This window comes from Salmo trutta, chromosome 17, assembly GCF_901001165.1.
Source record: "Salmo trutta chromosome 17, fSalTru1.1, whole genome shotgun sequence".
NCBI classification, from domain to species: Eukaryota; Metazoa; Chordata; class Actinopteri; order Salmoniformes; family Salmonidae; genus Salmo; species Salmo trutta.
Window position 1 is genome coordinate 3,387,352 of NC_042973.1, and position 22,280 is coordinate 3,409,631.

General features: G+C 40.2%; 1 protein-coding gene across 1 annotated transcript in view; it reads right to left on the bottom strand.

The window, feature by feature from the left end:
* The window catches only part of LOC115151459 (solute carrier organic anion transporter family member 2A1), a 62,864-nt gene extending 44,930 nt beyond the window's left edge, over window positions 1-17,934 (bottom strand). The window contains exon 1 of the mRNA XM_029695407.1: window positions 17,438-17,934. Within this exon, the coding sequence (XP_029551267.1) occupies window positions 17,438-17,494 (57 nt within the window). The 5' untranslated portion in view covers window positions 17,495-17,934. The remainder of the gene's footprint in view (window positions 1-17,437) is intronic.
* Between the last annotated feature and the right edge of the window lie 4,346 nt (window positions 17,935-22,280).

Consider the following 22,280-nt stretch of genomic DNA (forward strand, 5'->3'; position numbering starts at 1 on the left):
CTGTGTGTGGAGTGAAGGGGATCTAGAGTGTTTTCCTCTGGTTGCACGTGACATTCTGGTAGAAATGAGGTAAAACGGATTTAAGTTTGCCTGCATTAAAGTCCCTGGCCACTAGGAGCGCTGCTTCTGTATGAGCATTTTCTTGTTTGCTTATTGCCTTAGAGTTGGTTGAATGCGGTCTTAGCGCCAGCGTCAGTTTGTGGTGGTTAATAGACTGCTACGAAAAATATAGATGAGAACTCTCTATGTGTGGTCTACAGTTTATCATGAGGTACTCTACCTCAGGCGAGCAATACCTCGAGACCTCCTTAGTTTTAGGCATCGCGCACCAGCTGTTATTGACAAATAGACACACACCCCCACCTCTCGTCTTTCTAGACGAAGCTGTTCTGTCCTGCCGATGCACGAAAAACCCAGCCAACTGTATATTATCCGTGTCGTCGTTCAGCCACGACTCAGTGAAACATAACATATTACAGGTTTTAATGTCCCGTTGGTAGGATAGTCTCGAACGGAGCTCATCCAGTTTATTTTCCAGTGATCGCACGTTGGCCAGTGGAACGGATGGTAGAGGCGAGTCACCCACTCGCCGACAAATTCTCACAAGGCACCCTGATCTCCGCCCCTGTATTTCCTTCTTTTCTTCACGCGAATGATGGGGATTTGGGCCTGGTCTCGGAGAAGCAGTATATCCTTTTACGTCGGACTCATTAAAGAAAAAATCTTTGTCCAGTTCGAGGTGAGTAATTGCTGTTCTGATGTCCAGAAGCTCTTTTCGGTCATAAGAGATGGTAGAGGCAGATGGTAGAGGCAGATGGTAGATCATTAAGTACAAAATAATGTGAAAAAAAACGAATATAGGAGCCCGTAAAACAGCAGCCGTCTCACTCCGGCGCCATTGTCTTTACCAAAAGTAGTCTGGAGTTTTTCACCCCTAGTGGCACAGGAGGTATTCTGATAGAAGTGAGGTAGGACGGTTTTAAGTCTCCCTGCATTAGTCTCCGCCCACCAGAAACGGTGCCTCTGGGTAAGGGGTTTCTTGTTTATGACCCCATAAAGTTTGTTAAGTGCCAGAGTGGTGTTGGCATGTAGAGGAATGAAGACAGCCATGGAATTTACGGATGAATACTCTCTTGGTAGATAAAATGTTCTGCTGCTTACCATGAACTATTCTATATGTCTGTGAAGACACTTGCCAGCTGGTCCACGCATGCTTTGAGAATGCGCCCTGGTATTCCGTCTAGCCCGGCGGCCTTGTGATTGCTAACCTTTTGCTCACATTGTGATCTCGCACTCCGTGGCCAACGTTATCTGGAAAAGCAGGGTCTTTCACGAAAAACAGTGTTATATTCCTCGAAGGGAGCATAAAAGGCAAATGGACTGATGGACTGAGACTGCGTCGTAAATGGCACCCTATTCCCTATATAGTGCACTACTTTTGACCAGGATCTATTGCAGTGCCCAACTTTTGACCAGGGTCTATTGCAGTGCACTACTTTTGACCAGGGTCAATTGCAGTGCACTACTTTTGACCAGGGTCTATTGCAGTGCGCTACTTGTATGTAGGGAATAGGGTGCCATTTTGGATGGCACCCCATTTCAGAACCTCCTGGGGTTGTGTAGACACGAGGTGGTCCAAGGTCCAAGGGGGCATGTTGAGGTTTAGACCTGGATTTACTATGAAAACAGCAGTAGTAAAATCTAACCTTTTCAGATATTTATCAGCTGCAAGACCAACAGGCTGAGGCAGAGGCATAATCAACTTCCAGTCCGATTCTGGGACAGTTAATACTCTTATTAAAGCCTGGCTTTCTGCTTTGTTAACACACACAATAGATGCCTTCACAATGTCCTCCTTGTTTTCTAGCAGGTTTTTAAAAAATTATTCATGTTTTGACTAGACTTGTTTTCGCAAGCAACCAAACAAGCTGAAAAACCTTTTTTTTGGTGTGTGATTTAATTTAAAACTAAGGTTTATCAATTTGACTGGCAAGTCTGGCAACATGATCCTCTGCTGAAAATCGGAGCTTCAGGGTAACTCAGTGTAAAGCTACAATTCAGAGTACATTTTTTTTTGTTGTAGACAAGGATACATTTTTGTTTTTTAGTGCCTCTCTCAATACGAGAATAAAACCTTTGAAATATTATGTTTCAGGTTTCAGAGGAACTCTAGATGGCTTGTTTGTGGCGAGTCCTCTGGGCTTTCTGACGGTCTAGAATAGCTTCAACACAGCGGGCAATAAATCATGTCAGATTATAAAGACCAAGCATCTTTAATGACAGCTAATGGGGCTGGGTTTAATGTAAATTCTGCTTATATCTGTCTTATTACAACATCATAGGAGAAACACAGTCAACACACACTTATGGGCAAATAGCAGTGGGGCAATCAAACCTTAATGGAGGAGAAAATAGTTATTTTACACAGTGAAATAGTTATTTTACACAGTGAAATAGTTATTTTACATAGTGAAATAGTTATTTTACACAGTGAAATAGTTATTTTACACAGTGAAATAGTTATTTTACACAGTGAAATAGTTATTTTACATAGTAAAGTATTTATTTTACATAGTGAAATAGTTATTTTACACAGCGAAATAGTTATTTTACACAGTGAAATAGTTATTTTACACAGTGCAACTCAGTTGGATCCCTGGATAATCATTCATTACTGAACTGTAATCAATGTATTGTGTAAAACTAACAAACTAATTCAAATTGTTGATAACACAGGTGTTGCTTATGATTACTCACTCATGTCATACATAACAAACACCGAAGAGGGATTGCTCTTTACATGTACCTGTAGGCATAATTGTCTTGCGCTGATGACTGTGCAGTCAGCTGCCAGCTGATCGATGACTGTGCAGAAAGCTGCCAGCTGGTTGATGACTGTGCAGAAAGCTGCCAGCTGATCGATGACTGTGCAGAAAGCTGCCAGCTGGTCGATGACTGTGCAGTAAGCTGCCAGCTGATCGATGACTGTGCAGAAAGCTGCCAGCTGGTCGATGACTGTGCAGAAAGCTGCCAGCTGGTCGATGACTGTGCAGAAAGCTGCCAGCTGATCGATGACTGTGCAGTAAGCTGCCAGCTGATCGATGACTGTGCAGTAAGCTGCCAGCTGATCGATGACTGTACAGAAAGCTGCCAGCTGATCGATGACTGTACAGAAAGCTGCCAGCTGATCGATGACTGTACAGAAAGCTGCCAGCTGATCGATGACTGTACAGAAAGCTGCCAGCTGGTCGATGACTGTACAGAAAGCTGCCAGCTGGTCGATGACTGTACAGAAAGCTGCCAGCTGGTCGATGACTGTGCAGAAAGCTGCCAGCTGATCGATGACTGTGCAGAAAGCTGCCAGCTGATCGATGACTGTGCAGAAAGCTGCCAGCTGGTCGATGACTGTGCAGTAAGCTGACAGCTGATCGATGACTGTGCAGAAAGCGGCCAGCTGATCGATGACTGTACAGAAAGCTGCCAGCTGATCGATGACTGTACAGAAAGCTGCCAGCTGATCGATGACTGTGCAGAAAGCTGCCAGCTGATCGATGACTGTGCAGAAAGCTGCCAGCTGGTCGATGACTGTGCAGAAAGCTGCCAGCTGATCGATGACTGTGCAGAAAGCTGCCAGCTGATCGATGACTGTACAGAAAGCTGCCAGCTGGTCGATGACTGTACAGAAAGCTGCCAGCTGATCGATGACTGTGCAGAAAGCTGCCAGCTGATCGATGACTGTGCAGAAAGCTGCCAGCTGATCGATGACTGTACAGTAACCTTCCAGTTTACAGTAAGCATTGCAATTTGATTCCAGTTTATTGAGAATGTTGATGAGGCAATATGCTAACGTTTTGAAAGCCTATGTTAAGATCAAGGAGCCACTGAAGTAAATGTTCTTTCTATTGTAATTTGTCACTCCGAGTTCTAAACTTTTTTGTTTTTAATACAAACACGTTTCTTTGAGCACAGACACCTCTACCTCCGTCTCCCCCGGTGACCATTGTGTCTGAGCCTTCTGGCCTGCTGAGAGGAGATAATTAAAGCATGTGCCGAATTCAATATTACATAATATTCCAGACGGTTTCATAACTTTCATTACAGAGACACGTGCTGAGGAGACGTTTGGCTGGACACTGTGTGTGTGTGCGCGCGCGCGTTTTTGGTTTTACAAGGATAGTAAAACAAGAAATTCAGACAAGTGGGGACATTTCACCGGGGCCCAAAGGGAAAAAAAGCTATTTTAGGCTTAGAATTAGAAGTTAATTTTTAATGGTAATCAATTGTTTGATCACCACAAGGAGAGCAAAACAAATGTGTGTGTGTGTGTATATGCAGGGGCTGGACACTGCTGGACTTCCATAAAACAGTCTAAACATACAAGTGAACAGTCTGTCTTCCTAAAAATAAAAAGCTTGGCTTAATTTCCGACTAGCTCAACCTTATTTATACAGCCAGTACGGCCCAATAGAGTTGAAAGTGAGAGGCAGATCCCAGACCCAACATAGTTTTCCTTCCTACTGCTGTCTATTGTGATGAATGAAGATGAAAGGCTCAGCTACACAATATAATCATGATCAAAGACAAGACTGCTGTCTCTACTGAACGACATCCTCTCTCATTAGTTTACTCAGCTTGATCTCTCTCTCTCTCTCTCTCTCTCTCTCTCTCTCTCTCTCTCTCTCTCTCTCTCTCTCTCTCTCTCTCTCTCTCTCTCTCTCTCTCTCTCTCTCTCTCTCTCTCTCTCTCTCTCTCTCTCCTAGTGTATGAGCACAAATAAACAAGGTTGTAACAGGTTCAGGGAACAGGACCGAAAACCAGAAAATAATACAATTATTAGAAGAACAGAACCTGAAACAAAGGTGATCTATACTGTTCCAGAACAGAACCTGAAACAAAGGTGATCTATACTGTTCCAGAACAGAACCTGAAACAAAGGTGATCTATACGGTTCCAGAACAGAACTGTTCTTTTTTAAAGCATGGGAAATTGCTTCCCTGTGGCTCAGTTGGTAGAGGATGGTGTGTGCAACGCCAGGGTTGTGAGTTCGATTCCCACGGGGGGCCAGTACAAAAAAATGCATGAAATGGTATGAAATGTATGTATTCACTACTGTAAGTCGCTCTGGATAAGAGTGTCTGCTAAATGACTAAAATGTAAAAAATGATTAAGAACTTTCCGGACATTTTTTTTCCTCCAGTCCCACAAAAATTCCATAAACTTATTCCAGCATCTGCCTGCCAGCTGGAAATCTTTGCCAATGGATGTGGTGTAGGCTACCTGCCCTTCCCCCTCTGAAGTATAGGTTACTGTCGCCTACTGAGGACATTAGAGGCGCGGTTCATAAATTAGGGAGAAATGTTTAATGAGAGAAGAATGGATAAACTTTTTCAATGCTAGTTAAGGATACTATAGTTATCACGTTTCACATTGGATTTACTAATTACAAAAAGGTAAGAACTGTTTTTAATTCTAGTGCTGCTCTGCACACACACGCTTGTTAGCTAGCTAGCTAGCTAATGTTTGCCTTGACCCAACTCGGAAGTTCAAAGACATTCAAAGTTTCTCCACAGAAGCCTCTCCTAAAAAGGAACAGAAAGGAACGATATAAAAAAGTACTATTTTTTGGTTCGAACAGGGTCAGAACTTTATTTTGCTGACCAGAACAGTGGAACAGAATGAAAAAAATAAACAATTGCAAAATAAAAGTTGTTCCAAACCCTGGTTACTACTGATACTGAATGAATGATATTAACTAAAGAATCTACTAGTTTAAAGAATCTACTAGATCAACTAAAGAATCTACTAGTTCAACTAAAGAATCTACCAGATCAACTAAAGAATCTACTAGATCAACTAAAGAATCTACTAGATCAACTAAAGAATCTACTAGATCAACTAAAGAATCTACCACTTTAAAGAATCTACTAGGTCAACTAAATAATCTACTAGATCAACTAAAGAATCTACTAGATCAACTAAAGAATCTACCAGATCAACTAAAGAATCTACCAGATCAACTAAAGAATCTACCAGATCAACTAAAGAATCTACTAGTTCAACTAAAGAATCTACTAGTTCAACTAAAGAATCTACTAGTTCAACTAAAGAATCTACTAGATCAACTAAAGAATCTACTAGTTCAACTAAAGAATCTACTAGATCAACTAAAGAATCTACTAGATCAACTAAAGAATCTACCACTTTAAAGAATCTACTAGGTCAACTAAATAATCTACTTGGTCAACTAAATAATCTACTAAAGAATCTACTAGATCAACTAAAGAATCTACTAGATCAACTAAAGAATATACTATGTTTCACTTAAATAATCAAGCAAAAGCTTGTGTGGCCTTGGATCCATCCATTGCACTTCTCGATATGTGAAACAGAACAATTCAGTTCGGACCCAAGCTAGCGAACTCCTAGCCTCATAGTACCATTCTGATCTCGACAATGGAAGCTCAGATCAGGATCAAGATGCAAGCTAGCAGACTTCACCAGTACCCATCAATCAACAGTCAATGGAGTCAATGGGGAGACAAACCTCTTAAATATTAAGTCCCCTTATTTAGGGGACTTTGAACAGGTCTGGACCGGTTCTGACCTACATTTTTGTGTACAGAGCACTACATCAACTCCCATACACTCCGAGAAAGGGTTTCAGATGCTGCCTCCTGCTCGCCGCTTAGATGCAGTATGTACAGTCGTGGCCAAAAGTTTTGAGAATGACACAAATATTAATTTTCACAGTCTGCTGCCTCAGTTTTTATGATGGCTATTTGCATATACTCCAGAATGTTATGAAGAGTGATCAGATGAATTACAATTAATTGCAAAGTCCCTCTTTGCCATGCAAATTAACTGAATCCCCCCAAAAACATTTCCACTGCATTTCAGCCCTGCCACAAAAGGATCAGCTGACATCATGTCAGTGATTCTCTCGTTAACATAGGTGTGAGTGTTGATGAGGACAAGGCTGGAGATCACTCTGTCATGCTGATTGAGTTTGAATAACAGACTGGAAGTTTCAAAAGGAGGGTGGTGCTTGGAATCATTGTTCTTCCTCTGTCAACCATGGTCACCTGCAAGGAAACACGTGCCGTCATCATTGCTTCCCAGGCAAGGATATTGCTGCCAGTAAGATTGCACCTAAATCAACCATTTATCAGATCATCAAGAACTTCAAGGAGAGCAGTTCAATTGTTGTGAAGAAGGCTTCAGGGCGCCCAAGAAAGTCCAGCAAGTGCCAGGACCGTCTCCTAAAGTTGATTCAGCTGTGGGATCGGGGCACCACCAGTACAGAGCTTGCTCAGGAATGGCAGCAGGCAGGTGTTAGTGCATCTGCACGCACAGTGAGGCGAAGTCTTTTGGAGGATGGCCTGGTGTCAAGAAGGGCAGCAAAGAAGCCACTTCTCTCCAGGAAAAACATCAGGGTCAGACTGATATTCTGCAAAAGGTACAGGGATTGGACAGCTGAGGACTGGGGTAAAGTCATTTTCTCTGATGAATCCCCTTTCCGATTGTTTGGGGCATCCGGAAAAAAGCTTGTCCGGAGAAGACAAGGTGAGCGCTACCATCAGTCCTGTGTCATGCCAACAGTAAAGCATCCTGAGACCATTCATGTGTGGGGTTTCTTCTCAGCCAAGGGAGTGGGCTCACTCACAATTTTGCCTAAGAACACAGCCATGAATAAAGAATGGTACCAACACATCCTCCGAGAGCAACTTCTCCCAACCATCCAGGAACAATTTGGTGACGAACAATGCCTTTTCCAGCATGATGGAGCACCTTGCCATAAGGCAAAAGTGATAACTAAGTGGCTCGGGGAATAAAACATCAATATCTTGGGTCCATGGCCAGGAAACTCCCCAGACCTTAATCCCATTGAGAACGTGTGGTCAATCCTCAAGATTTTAAAATAGTTAGAGGTCTGTAGGCCCCCTAAATGCATTTAAAACCGTTTTAAAAATGTTTGGGCGGGTGGACAAACAAAAACCCATAAATTCTGACAAACTCCCAAGCATTGATTATGCAAGAATGGGCTGCCATCAGTCAGGATGTGGCCCAGAAGTGAATTGACAGCATGCCAGGGAGGATTGCAGAGGTCTTGAAAAAGAAGGGTCAACACTGTAAATATTGACTCTTTGCATTAACTTCATGTAATTGTCAATAAAAGCCTTTGACACTTATGAAAGGCTTGTAATTATACTTCAGTATTCCATAGTAACATCTGACAAAAAATATCTAAAGACACTGAGGCAGCAGACTTTGTGAAAATGTATATGTGTCATTCAAAACTTTTGGCCACGACTGTACAGTACAGTATATCCACATATAAGACGAGAATTGCAAAATGAAAACATTATTAAAGTGACAAGTGTTCCGTTATTAAAATGGCCAATGATTTTGATTTTGAGTCTGTAGGGCAGCAGCGTCTAATGTGCTGCAGGCATTTGAATAGTGTCTCAGAGGACGCTGGGCAGGATATGAAATGGTGCCAATTTTGTACTGTCTCGAAGTTGGTTCATATTTATTTTACAGGTATAAGTAAGGTAAATTATTATAAGTCATTTATAATTTGATTGTTACCATATTAAGATGTATTTAAATAATTTAAATAATTTCAAGCCCTATTCCCCTACTTTTGTTGAATGAGGGAAAAATAAAAATTTTCATATTTAAAAAAAAAAATCATATTTGTCCTCAAAAGTGACTACTACGAAATAACCTTTGGCATTAAAGTCAGCAGGCATTTGCATGGCATCTCTGCGGTCGCTCAGGCATAACTTTCTCGGGTCATCAGTGATATGTAGTGGTGCCAAATGTGTAAAACTCTGTCACTAAATATGATCATATCTGTTTTACAGTAGTAAGGAAGGAAAAAAATCTTATAGTTAGGCATTTTATAATTTTACGGTTAAATTTAAAAAAGGTGCAATAACCAGGAATCCCTCTGCTATTTCCTGATTGCAAAAAATTCAAATAGTTTGCCTAATTTCAGTTTATTGTGATAAAACAAAAACAATGCATAGTGTAGAGAATCATTGTACCCTCTAAACCACTGAGAAATACAATATATTGTCAATAAATATTTTATTTATTTTCAGCTGTTGGAAGCTAGTGTACAAAACCTAACGTAAAAGATTCCAAAACTAAACTTATGGGGAAGCATAGAAATAGAGAACATAGAACCGATATACCGCTTCTTAGACTTGCTTTCAATGAGAATGACAGATCTATAACACATAGAACAGATCTACCGCCTCTTAGACTTGCTTTCAATGAGAATGACAGATCTATAACACAAATTTCTACGTGAATTTGGTCTGGTCGTCCAAATAGTGACATATTGCAGCTTTAAACAATTATTTCAAATAATTTCCAGCCTTATTCCCCAACTTTTGTTGAATAGAAACAACGACATATGTTATATTTAATTCGTACTATGTACAAATATGAGTGAATACACGTCAGCAATTTCTAACTATTTCTACCGGAAAGGTGAAATGGCAATCTCCAGAAAAATAATTACTTTTGGGTCTATTTAGAGGGAAATCTATATTGTAGGCTATATTTACACTTCAACAAACTCAACAGAATGTCATGGTGAAACAGTGAGGAAGAGGGTGGTGTGTGTGTGTGTGTGTGTGTGTTTGTGTACATTTAAACTCAGTTTTTACACAATTTCTGACAGCAAAGCACCCCCACAACATGATGCTGCCACCCCCGTGCTTCACGGTTGGGATGGTGTTCTTCAGATTGCAAGGCTCCCCCTTTTTCCTCCAAACATAACGATGGTCATTATGGTCAAACAGTTCTTTTTTTTGTTTCATCAGACCAGAGGACATTTCTCCAAAATGAACGATCTTTGTCTCCATGTGCAGTTGCAAACCGTAGTCTGGCTTTTTTATGGCGGTTTTGGAGCAGTGGCTTCTTCCTTGCTGAGCGGCCTTTCAGGTTATGTCGATATAGGACTCGTTTTACTGTGCATATAGATACTTTTGTACCTGTTTCCTCCAGAATCTTCACAAGTTCCTTTGCTGTTGTTCTGGGATTGATTTGCACTTTTCGTACCGAAGTACGTTCATCTCTAGAAGACAGAATGCGTCTCCTTTCTGAGCGGTATGACGGCTGCATGGTCCCATGGTGTTTATACTTGTGTACTATTGTTTGTACAGATGAATGTGGTACCTTCAGGCGTTTGGAAATTGCTCTCAAGGATGAACCAGACTTGTGGAGGTCTACAATTTGTTTTCTGAGGTCTTGGCTGATTTCTTTTGATTTACCCATGATGTCAAGCAAAGAGGCCCGAGTTTGAAGGTAGGCCTTGAAATACATCCACAGGTACACCTCCAATTGACTCAAATCATGTCAATTAGCCTATCAGAAGCTTCTAAAGCCATGACATCATTTTCTGGAATTTTCCCAGCTGTTTAAAGGCACAGTCAACTTAGTGTATGTGAACTTCTGACCCACTGGAATTGTGATACAGTGAATTATAAGTGAAATAATCTGTCTGTAAACTATTGTTGGAAAAATTACTTGTGTCATGCACAAAGTAGATGTCCTAACTGAACGAGTTTTAATGACTCCAACCTAAGTGTACGTAAACTTCCCACTTCAACTGTATGTCATGACATCACCATTGGGACTTTCGTCTTTAGTTGTCTATTGTTCCTCAAGCAAGGGGGGAGGGGGGGGGGGAGGGGGGGGGGGGGGGGGGGGCGATGACGTCACCAGGTCCCATCAGACCAACTCTTTGAATGCCCTTCTCCAGGGTCACATCAGACCAACTCTTTGAATGCTCTTCTCCAGGGTTCCCCAGCTGGCAGCCTGCAGTTGCTTTTCTTTGTCCCCCCCAAGTATTCTGAGCAAAAAAATTTATGATAATAATAATAATAAACTTTTCATTGTTGGACATAGAAGAATGTAAAAACACCAGAAAAATCAGCTCCACGTGATTTTATAATGTAAGAAATCTGTTCCCGAGTAGGCGTATTTCCACGCATTATATAGAGACGTGATCGTAAACAAGGTTTGAAATGATTATATTTTAGTCTAACATTATATCTGTTTGGGCTTCTTGCGGTCAATTTGCCATCAACAAAATTATTTGTAACTATGTTCCTTGGTTCCTGTTGATAATCTCGGTCCTTGAGTAAGGAAGTCAAATGTTAGATTTTCTCAGAGGTCACAAGATGGTGCACTAATTTGTCTTTGCCTGAATTATTTTTTTGTTGTTGTGATGAATTAACATTCCTCCCTTATCATTTTTTTGTTTTATTAAAACTAGTTGTCATCACATATAGTGCGCAGGGGTGCTTAGGCGTTCTGACAGTTTGACCATTAAACATGTTTCTACATAATAAACACTGTGGGGTTTCTCTAAAACACACCCACAAAACTCCCTTTCCCCAGAAAGATTAATGTCTCAGATGGTTTAATATCTTTGCCTCCCAGCTTCTGTGAAACCGTTTTAATGCTGACATACTGTATATTCACCCTGAGCTTTCACATCGGAGAAGAGGGCCATGTTCAGCATGAAGAAAACATTTTTGAAAAGTAGTGAGTGAACAGGGAGACGCCATCTGTATATAGTCTGATAAGAAAACAGATTTTCGGTTTACAACCACTGACCGTAAGCCAGTTGTATGGATCATACCCCATCGCTGTTTATGAGGATTTTGAGTCTATAGGGCAGTGATGGTAGTAAATGATGTGTCAGTGTTTGTTTCATATGTAATTTTGTGGCTTTCAATTAAACGTTCCCTAAGACACTCGGAACTGGAAGGGTCCCAATGCTGCCAGCACACAAACAGTAATCAGCCCTGTTCACCTCTTCATCCACTACGTTTTGTCATACAGACATGACACACACACACACACACACACACCACATTCCTGCTGTAAGCACCTGGGGTTTGAGCTGGACCACCAGGTCTGGGTGTGTGTGTGTGTGTGTTGTCATAACATGTACCATAGGGTTTAGGATTTGCAATAACGGCCAATCCACAGAACTAATCTGTATCTAAAGGGACTTACCGCAGTCCTACCCTGTTCCCTGTGAGAACCCTGAAAGAATCTGAAGCTCACAGTAGATTTGGAGTTCCTGTGTTCCTGAGTTCCTGTGTTCCTGAGTTCCTGTGTTCCTGAGTTCCTGTGTTCCTGAGTTCCTGTGTTCCTGTGTTCCTGAGTTCCTGTGTTCCTGTGTTCCTGAGTTCCTGTGTTCCTGAGTTCCTGTGTTCCTGAGTTCCTGAGTTCCTGTGTTCCTGTGTTCCTGAGTTCCTGTGTTCCTGAGAGTCTGACAGTCCTTCTCAATACCAACTCCTCTCTGTATCATATATCAGACACAAGCATCAGAGGGTCAGTTTACATTGTTACAACGCGTACACAATGACAAGTTGTACTGTAAGCTGCCAATGCTGGCTCTAGAGAAGAGCTCTGATGATAAATTATAATTCGATAGGAAACACATCCGTGGTGGTGTTGTTAATACGGCCTCAGACATTCAACTTATTTATACTTTATTTATTTTTTTGAATTACATTCAAACATCGTTCCACTTTTCTCAAGGGGGCCCCGATGTACGCCATGAAAAACACATCACACCACCAGCCTGCAAATGTTGACACGTGGTATGATGGATGCAATGTACTGGTTTTCTCCATAGCCTATAGCATGATGGATGCAATGTACTGGTTTTCTCCATAGCCTATAGCATGATGGATGCAATGTACTGGTTTTCTCCACAGCCTATAGTATGATGGATGCAATGTACTGGTTTTCTCCACAGCCTATAGTATGATGGATGCAATGTACTGGTTTTCTCCACAGCCTATAGTATGATGGATGCAATGTACTGGTTTTCTCCATAGCCTATAGCATGATGGATGCAATGTACTGGTTTTCTCCATAGCCTATAGCATGATGGATGCAATGTACTGGTTTTCTCCATAGCCTATAGCATGATGGATGCAATGTACTGGTTTTCTCCATAGCCTATAGCATGATGGATGCAATGTACTGGTTTTCTCCATAGCCTATAGTATGATGGATGCAATGTACTGGTTTTCTCCATAGCCTATAGCATGATGGATGCAATGTACTGGTTTTCTCCATAGCCTATAGTATGATGGATGCAATGTACTGGTTTTCTCCATAGCCTATAGTCCTTGTTAAAAGTCTGAAACTGAGATTTATCAGACCAAGACAATGTTTTTAACAATTCTCCATTGTCCAAGTGTTTTTTATTCCTTAGCCCACTGCCACTGTAGTTTCTTGGTTTTTTTTTTTATTTATTTTTTGCTGAAAGAAGCAGAAATCTAAGGTCGTTGGCTATCACACCCAATTTGCGTCAAGGTACGGACGACTTGTGCATTCTTTGAGCACCAATTTGCACTGGACTGTCACAGTTGATTAATTGTAAGCCTGTCTAGTTGCTCTGCACAATTTGTCAGCCTACTTTGTCCTCTTTCATCAAGGACACGTTTTCGACCACTGGCCTGCCGCTGTTGGCTGGATGTCGTTCGGGTGGTGGGACCATTCTTGATGCACAACGGGAAACTGTTTGAGCGTTAAAACCCCTTGCAACGTTGCAGTTCTTGACACACAAACCGGTGCGCCTGGCACCTACTACCATACCCCGTTCAAAGACACTTAAATATTTTGTCTTGCCCCGTTCACTCTCTCAATGGTACACATACACAATCCATGTCTCAAGGCTTAAAGACCCTTCTTTAACCATGTCTCCTCCCCTTCATCTACACTGAATTGAAGTGGCTTTAACAGGTGACATCAACAAGGGAGCATAGCTTTCACCTGGATTCACCTGATCAGTCTATGTCATGGAAAGAGGCGTTCCTAATGTTTTGTCCACTCAGTGTATTTGTTAATATTGCCGACTCAATGAGTCATGGAACTATTTATTTGTTCTCTCTTTCTATGAAATCAGTCTTACTACAGTCTGCTGCAGGTTTGGAAATACTTTGTTTCAGTATGACTAACTGAATTTATGCAAGTTACTCTGGCAATACAAAAAGGAGAACCCCTCAAATTAATTTCTTTATCCTTTTTCAGTGACTAGCTACATCGGAAACTCTAATGAATTCAGGCGTTGATGTGAAAGTGTCTGGCTCAGAAAAAAAAAACGATGTTTAAGGTTTTATCTATAATGGGCTTAAAAAGTGTAAAAAAAAGAAAAGACATTCCATGTTTGATATATTATCATCAGATGGAAGGGATCGGAATGTTCAGTAAGTTATAGAGCCAATAGCATGGCGAGCCTAGTCCAGAATATTTGAATATTCATGTTATTATGCACCAAAAAAAATGGGGTAGTAAAATCCTAGATTCACCTCTTGTGACAGCCTACGACACAAATGGCACCCTATTCCCTATATAGTACACTACTTTTGACTAGGGTTCATGTCCCAAATGGCACCCTATTCCCTATATAGCACACTACTTTTGACTAGGGTTCATGTCCCAAATGGAACTCTATTCCCTACATAATGTAGTGCACTTCGTTTGACCAGAGCCCTATAGGCACACAAATGGAACTCTATTCCCTACATAGTGCACTTCGTTTGACCACAGCCCTAGTCAAAAGTAGTGCGTTACATATATATATATATTTTTTACCTTCATTTAACTAGGCAAGTCAGTTAAGAACAATGTCATATTTTACAATGACGGTCTATTATGCAAGGATTAGGATGCTATTTGGGACAGAGCCACAATGTTATGTCAGAGCAGATGTTGGGACATCAGTCATTAACACCATTTAGTGGTCACAGATAGCAACCACACACAAACACATGTTGTAGATCATAGATACCCACAAACATAGTTTGACAAAACACAAGAGCGCTCACATACACACACCTTCCAGTCTCGGGATTGGTAATTAACCATATTTATGTCAAATAGACCAGAGAGAGAGAGAGAAGACATTCCAGGAATAGTTGTTGCCAGGTACTGAAGCAATATTCTGCCCAAGGCAGAAAAAATTCTGAACAATCCACCCACTGGGCACAGACGTCAATTCAGCGTCTATTTCAAGTTGGTTCTACGTCATTTCATTGATGTGGAAACAACATTGATTCATCCAGTGTTCCCTGTGGGCAGGTATAACACGAGCCAACATAAATCTAGATTACATCATTAGTATTTTACTATTCTAGTTATGACCTGTTTTTTAACATAGAAATTATAGGTATGATGCATTTTCTTGCTTGATCATGTGACCTACACAATTGTCCTTAAATCCTCTTAAGGATCCGGCCTTTTTTTCCATTTTTTTTTGTTGCCTAAAATGACACACCCAAATCTAACTGCCTGTAGTTCAGGCCCTGAAGCAAGGATATGCATATTCTTGGTCCCATTTGAAAGGAAATACTTTGAAGTTTGTGGAAATGTGAAATGAATGTAGGAGAATATAACACATTAGATCTGGTAAAAGATAATACAAAGAAAAAAAACTAATGTTTTTTTGTATACCATCTTTAAAACGCAAGAGAAAGACCATAATGTATTATTCCAGCCCAGGTGCAATTTAGATTTTGGCCACTAGATGGCAGCAGTGTATGTGCAAAGTTTTAGACTGATCCAATGACTCATTGCATTTCTGTTACATTTTTTTTTTAATCAAGACTGCCCAAATGTGCCTATTTGGTTTATTAATAACTTTAATTTCATAACTGTGCACTCTCCTCAAACAATAGCATGGTATTATTTCACTGTAATAGCTACTGTAAATTGGACAGTGCAGTTAGATTAACAAGAATTTAAGCTTTCTGCTCATAACAGATATGTCTATGTCCTGGGAAATGTTCTTGTTACTTACAACCTCATGCTAATTGCATTAGCCTTCGTTAGCTCAACCGTCCCGTGGGTGGGACACCGATCTGTAAACCGGGAGATCCTTAAGAGGTGTTATAAGGAATGTGAAATGATTTGTAGTTTTACTTTTGATACTTATGCAGAGGTGGAAAAAGTACTCAATTGTCATACTTGAGTAAAAGTAAAGATACCTTAATTAATATAAAATGGTTCAAGTAAAAATGAAAGTCACCCAGTAAAATACTACTTGAGTAAAAGTCTAAAAGTATCAGATTTAAATGTACTTAAGTACAGTGGTGGAAAAACTACAAAATTGTCATACTTGAGTAAAAGTAAATGCTATACATCAAATTCCTTATATAAATCACACAAGTCGGCACAATTCCCTTTTTTATCAACAAAATTGACAGCCAGGGGAACACTGCAACACTCAGACATAATTTGCAGATAGCCAAGGGAACACTCCAACATTCAGACATTATTTACAAAAGGAAGCATTTCTGTTTAGTGAGTCCTCCAGATCAGAGGCAGTAGGAATGACCGGGGATGTTCTCTTGATAAGTGTGTGGATTGGACCATTTTCCTGTCCTGCTGAGCATTCAAAATGTAACGACTACTTTTGGGTGTGAGGGAAAATGTATGGTTTAATTTTCTTTAGGAATGTAGTGAAGTAAAAGTAGTCAAAAAATATAAATAGTAAAGTACAAATACCCCAAAAACTACTTAAGTAGTACTTTAAACAATTTTAAATTAAGTACTTTACACCATTGTACTTATGTACATTTAAAACCAAATACTTTTAGACTTTTACTCAAGTAGTATTTTACTGGGTGACTTTTACTCAAGTATGACAATTGGATACTTTTTCCACCACTGTCCAAAACGTTGGACTCAAGCCATCATCAGTGTAAATGGTCGACACACAAACCTGGCTTCTACTTCAAGGATAATCGCATATCACATGATCAAGCAAGAAAATACATCAAATACCATTATAAACCGGGTAGTTTGAGCCCTGATTGGCTGAAAGCTGTGGTATATCAGACCATATACCATGGGTATGATTAAAAATGACTATTTACCGTTTAAATGACTTTGGTAACCAGTTCATAAAAGCGATAAGGCACCTCTGGGATTGGTGGTAAACGACCGATATACCACGGCTATGGGCTGTATCCAGGCACTCCGCGTTGCATCGTGCTTAAGAACAGCCATAGTACCTCGGCCATATCCCACAAATCCCAGAGGTGCCTTATTGCTTAATTATATCATTTCTATGGTAAAAAAAAAAACAACTACGGAAGTTAATTGTAAATACTTCCTGGCTCAACATCGGTACCTGAGTGTGACAGCATGGGCCGAACGTTGCTATTAAAAGATTTTAGAAAGTTGCTTATTAAAAAAGTTTTTAGAAAGTTGCCATTACAATTCAAATCAAAAGGTGTGCACTGGGAAAATCTCTTAAAAGACATTTTTGAATAAGTTTGTTTAGGTACATTTCTCTCTTCAAAATCAACAACAACTCCAAAAACATTTACATCCTAATCATACTACAGTATGAATATCTCTAATACATGAATGAATAATAAAAACATACCTTGATATTGCTGAACACTGATCTTGGTTTCTTCATATCCTTGACATAAATCTCCATTTTCTGTGAAGACTAAAGGTATCCGGATAAGAGAGAGAGAGAGAGTCCAGTCTAGTAGAACTCAGCTGTTGAGAGTGGGGGAAATGAGTGAGTCTCTCCGTGTTGGAGTCAGAGGGGATAATATATCTCTCTTTGTCCCACACTGTTCTACTCTTGTGAGTCTCTATGAGCTTTTATGGCTCACAGTGATGTAATGAGGCCGGGTTCAGCCCACAACTCCACGCGCACCATGTATTGAACACAACGATGAAAGACCGTATTTGGCACACATGACCTGTTTTTACGCACGCTGCGCAGTGATTGTTTTTACTCAACGGTAAGAAACTAATTATCTAATTGTTTAAAAACAAACATCTAATAAACAAGTATAGTTGTACACGAACGTAGTCAATGTTTAAATTGCATTTCTGTATCTAAATAATGTTTCAATAAAAGTATTATTCAGTTTAAAACGTTTTAAATTGACCATCCAAAAAAACGTTTCTTTAATTAATTAAAACCTGTTGGTGCTAGGGGGCAGTATTTTCACAGCCGGATGAAAAGCGTACCCAATTTGAACAGGTTACTACTCTGGCCCAGAAACTAGAATATGCATATTATTAGTAGATTTGTATACAAAACACTCTGAAGTTTCTAAAACTGTTTGAATGGTGTCTGTGAGTATAACAGAACTCATATGGCAGGCTAAAACCTGAGAAAAAGTCAAGCAGGAAGTTGAAAATCAGAGATTGTAGTTTTTTCAAGTGATTGCCTTGACTGTATACAGTGACTTAGGGTTCATTTTGCACTTCCTAAAGCTTCCACTAGATGTCAGCAGTCTTTAGAACAGTGTTTGAAGATTCTATGGTGAATTTGAAGGGAATACCAGCTGTGGTAAACTGGTGTCCCATTATAAGGCATGGGCTCAGTAACGCACAATGACTTGGGAGCGAGCTGAGTTCATATCACTCCTGAAGAGAGAACGGATAGGTCCGGTTGGGATTTTATTTGAGATATATGATAAAAACAACCTAAAGATTGATTCTATACATCGTTTGACATGTTTCTACAAACTGTAGTATACCTTTTTTGACTTTTCGTCTGGACTAAGTAAGCACGCGCGTTGTGGATTTGGATAGTGAACCTAACGCGCGAACAAAATTGATTATTTGGACATAAATATTAACTTCATCGAACATTTATTGTGGAGCTGGGGTTCCTGGGAGTGTCTTCTGATGAAGATAATCAAAGGTAAGTGAATATTTATAATGTAATTTCTTAGTTTTATTGACTCCAAGATGGCGGGTTTCTGTTTGCTAGTTGTTGGTGTCTTCTGGGCTGTACTCAGATTATTGCAAATTGTGCTTTCGCCGTGAACCTTTTTTGAAATTTGACAAAGCGGTTACATTTAGGAGAAGTGTATCTATAATTCTGTGCATAACACTTCTATATTGATCAAAGTTTATGATGAGTATTTCTGTAATATGTATGCTCATTGTGCTCATTCACCGGTAGGTTTAGAGGGAAAATATTTCTCAACATTACGCGCCAATGTAAAATGCTGTTTTTGGATATAAATATGAACTTTATCGAGCAAAACATACATGTATTGTGTAACAATGTCCAAGGAGTGTCATGTGATGAAGATCGTCAAAGGTTAGTGATTAATTTTAGCTGAATTTCTGGTATTTGTGACACCTGTCCTTGCTAGGAAAATGGCTGTGTGGTTTTTCTTGTGTTGGAACTGTCCTAACATAATCTAATTTTATGCTTTCGCCGTAAAGCCTTTTTGAAAATCGGACAATGCGGTTGGATTAACAGTTCAGCATTTCAAAAAGTTTGACAAGTTTCTTTTTTATAGCCATAATTAACAAATAACTTTATAGATATGATGCAAAAGGTGAGAAAAGTCTGAGTCTTGGCTGAGCGACATAACCAATCATGTTACATGTTGACCTTCGTGTCATCAATGAGAATGACCAATTAGGTAAGTTATCGGTTAACCATACTGCCCCCAAAATCCCTTTGAAAGTGAGAGAGACACACACACACACACACACACACACACACACACACCCTTCCCTCCCTCCCTAGACAAACATCCAACAGGTGGTTCTCAATGGTAATCGTTGTTCTTCTGATAAATCACACACACGAGCCTTACAAATCACTGTTTGAAAACGAATTGTGTCATTATTCCAACAAAGCCAGTTAAAGGCTTAGCAGCAACACACAATGGGAACCGTTACAAAGGTGAAGCCAGGGAGAAAAGTGCGGGAACACAGACTACAATAAATCAACAACAACGTGAAAGATTTTCTAGTTTGTCGATGTACTCTGGCAGGTTAGAAAATATTCACGTCAAATGAGGCGTTACTTTGACCTTTTGTTACTGCTGTTATCCACGGAGTGGACAAAACATTAAGAACACCTGTTCTTTCTATGACTTAAGTTGACCATGTGAATCCAGGTGAAATCTATGATCCCTTATTGATGTTTCTCGTTAAATCCACTTCAATCAGTGTAGATGAAGGGGGAGGAGACATGGTTAAAGAAGGATTTTTAAGTGAAGTAAAAGTAGTCAAAAAATATAAATAGTAAAGTACAAATACCCCAACAAAACTACTTAAGTAGTACTTTTAATTATTTTTAATTAAGTACTTTACACCACTGTACTTCAGTATATTTAAAACCAAATACTTTTAGACTTTTACTGAAGTAGTATTTTACTGGGTGACTTTCACTTGAGTCATTTTCAATCCACCACTGTCCAAAACGTTGGACTCAAGCCATCATCAGTGTAAATGGTCGACACACAAACCTGGCTTCTACTTCAAGGATAATCGCATATCACATGATCAAGCAAGAAAATACATCAAATACCATTATAAACCGGGTGGTTTGAGCCCTGATTGGCTGAAAGCTGTGGTATATCAGACCATATACCATGGGTATGATTAAAAATGACTATTTACCGTTTAAATGACTTTGGTAACCAGTTCATAAAAGCGATAAGGCACCTCTGGGATTGGTGGTAAACGACCGATATACCACGGCTATGGGCTGTATCCAGGCACTCCACGTTGCATCGTGCTTAAGAACAGACATAACAGGTGACATCAATAAGGGATCATAGCGTTCACCTGGATTCACCTGGTCAGTCTGTGGTCATGGAAAGAGCAGGTGTTCCTAATGTTTTGGACACAAGGTCAAAGTAACGCCTCATTTGATGTGAATATTTTGTAACCTGCCAGAGTACATCGACAAACTAGAAATCTTTCACGTTGTTGTTGATTTATTGTCATCTATGTGCTTGGTTTCTCTGACAACTTTACGGACTTGGAGCAGCATGAGGCGTCTTCGTTTTCTTGGCAGCTTCATCAACCTCACTAGAGAGAGATGGGGGAGTTTCTGCCTCTGCATTGCTTGCTCTTTGGTTTTTTTGGGGCTCGGTATCTGTGACAACTGCTGATTTAAAAAATGTGATTGATTGACGGATTGGGTAGAGTCGGCGAGAGATTACTGTAAGGCTCTTCTACACGGTCCCAAACAGGAAACAGTAACATTATGTTCGTCACCAGGCATAGGACGCGCCGGTCCGCGGCAGGACATAGGACGCGCCGGTCCGCGGCAGGACATAGGACGCGCCGGTCCGCGGCAGGACCTAGCACACTCTAGTCCTCGGCAGGACCTAGGACATTCTGGCCATTCCATTAGTAGAAAGGTACACCATGTTCACATACATCACATTATCATTTGAAACTAAAGATATTTTGTCCTTAATGACTCACGGCAGCCATTTTAGCATTTTTCCTGCTGAAAAACTATTTCCCACGTGCAAATACAGTAATGTACAAATACAGTAACGTACAAATACAGTAACGTATAAATACAGTAACGTACACATACTTAAGGGTAAAAAATATGTTGAGCAAAATAGTTAAACTGCAAATTTCATGGTGCCCTCTGTCATTGGTCTCCCCCCTTGCTTGAGGAACAATAGAGGAAAGATGAGTCTTTGTCTGTCGTACAGCAGGGGAACATTTTCGTTGTCAATCCATACTGGGAATGCGTTCCAAATGGCAACCTATACCCTATCTAGTGCACCATTTTTTTTGACCAGGGACCATAGGGAATAGGGTGCAATTTCAGAACGACACAGATCAGTAAACCATAACGCCATAGGGGATCTTATGGTTGGAATTCTGACACACTAACATGTTAATCTTCTGATGAGATTCTTGGTTATTGTAACTGTTCAGTACGCAACACTTTACTTATAGCCTGCAGGTGTTGTGTTTAATAACATGTTAGAAACATTTGAGCCTTTTATAAATCTTATGTTACGTCTCTAAACTCCAGTAATTCTTAATGAACATTCAATTCTCTGGCAACAGCTCTGTTGGACATGCCTGCAGTCAGCATAACAATTGCACGCTCCTTCAAAACTTGAGACGTCTGTGGCATTGTGTTGTGTGACAAAAAAATAAATTGCACATTTTAGAGTGGCCTTTTTATTATCCCCGGCACAAGGTGCACCTGTGTAATGATCATGCTGTTTAATCAGCTTCTAGATATGCCACACCTGTCAGGTGGATGGATTATCTTGGTAAAGGAGAAATTCTCATTAACAGGGATGTAAACGTGGCTCAGTTGGTAGAGCATGGCACTTCCAACACCAGGGTTGTGGGTTCGATTCCCACGAGTGACGAGTACAAATTAAAATGTATGTACTCACTACTGTAAGTCGCTCTGGATAAGAGCATCTTGCTAAATGACAAAAAAATGCAACTGCAAACAAATGTAC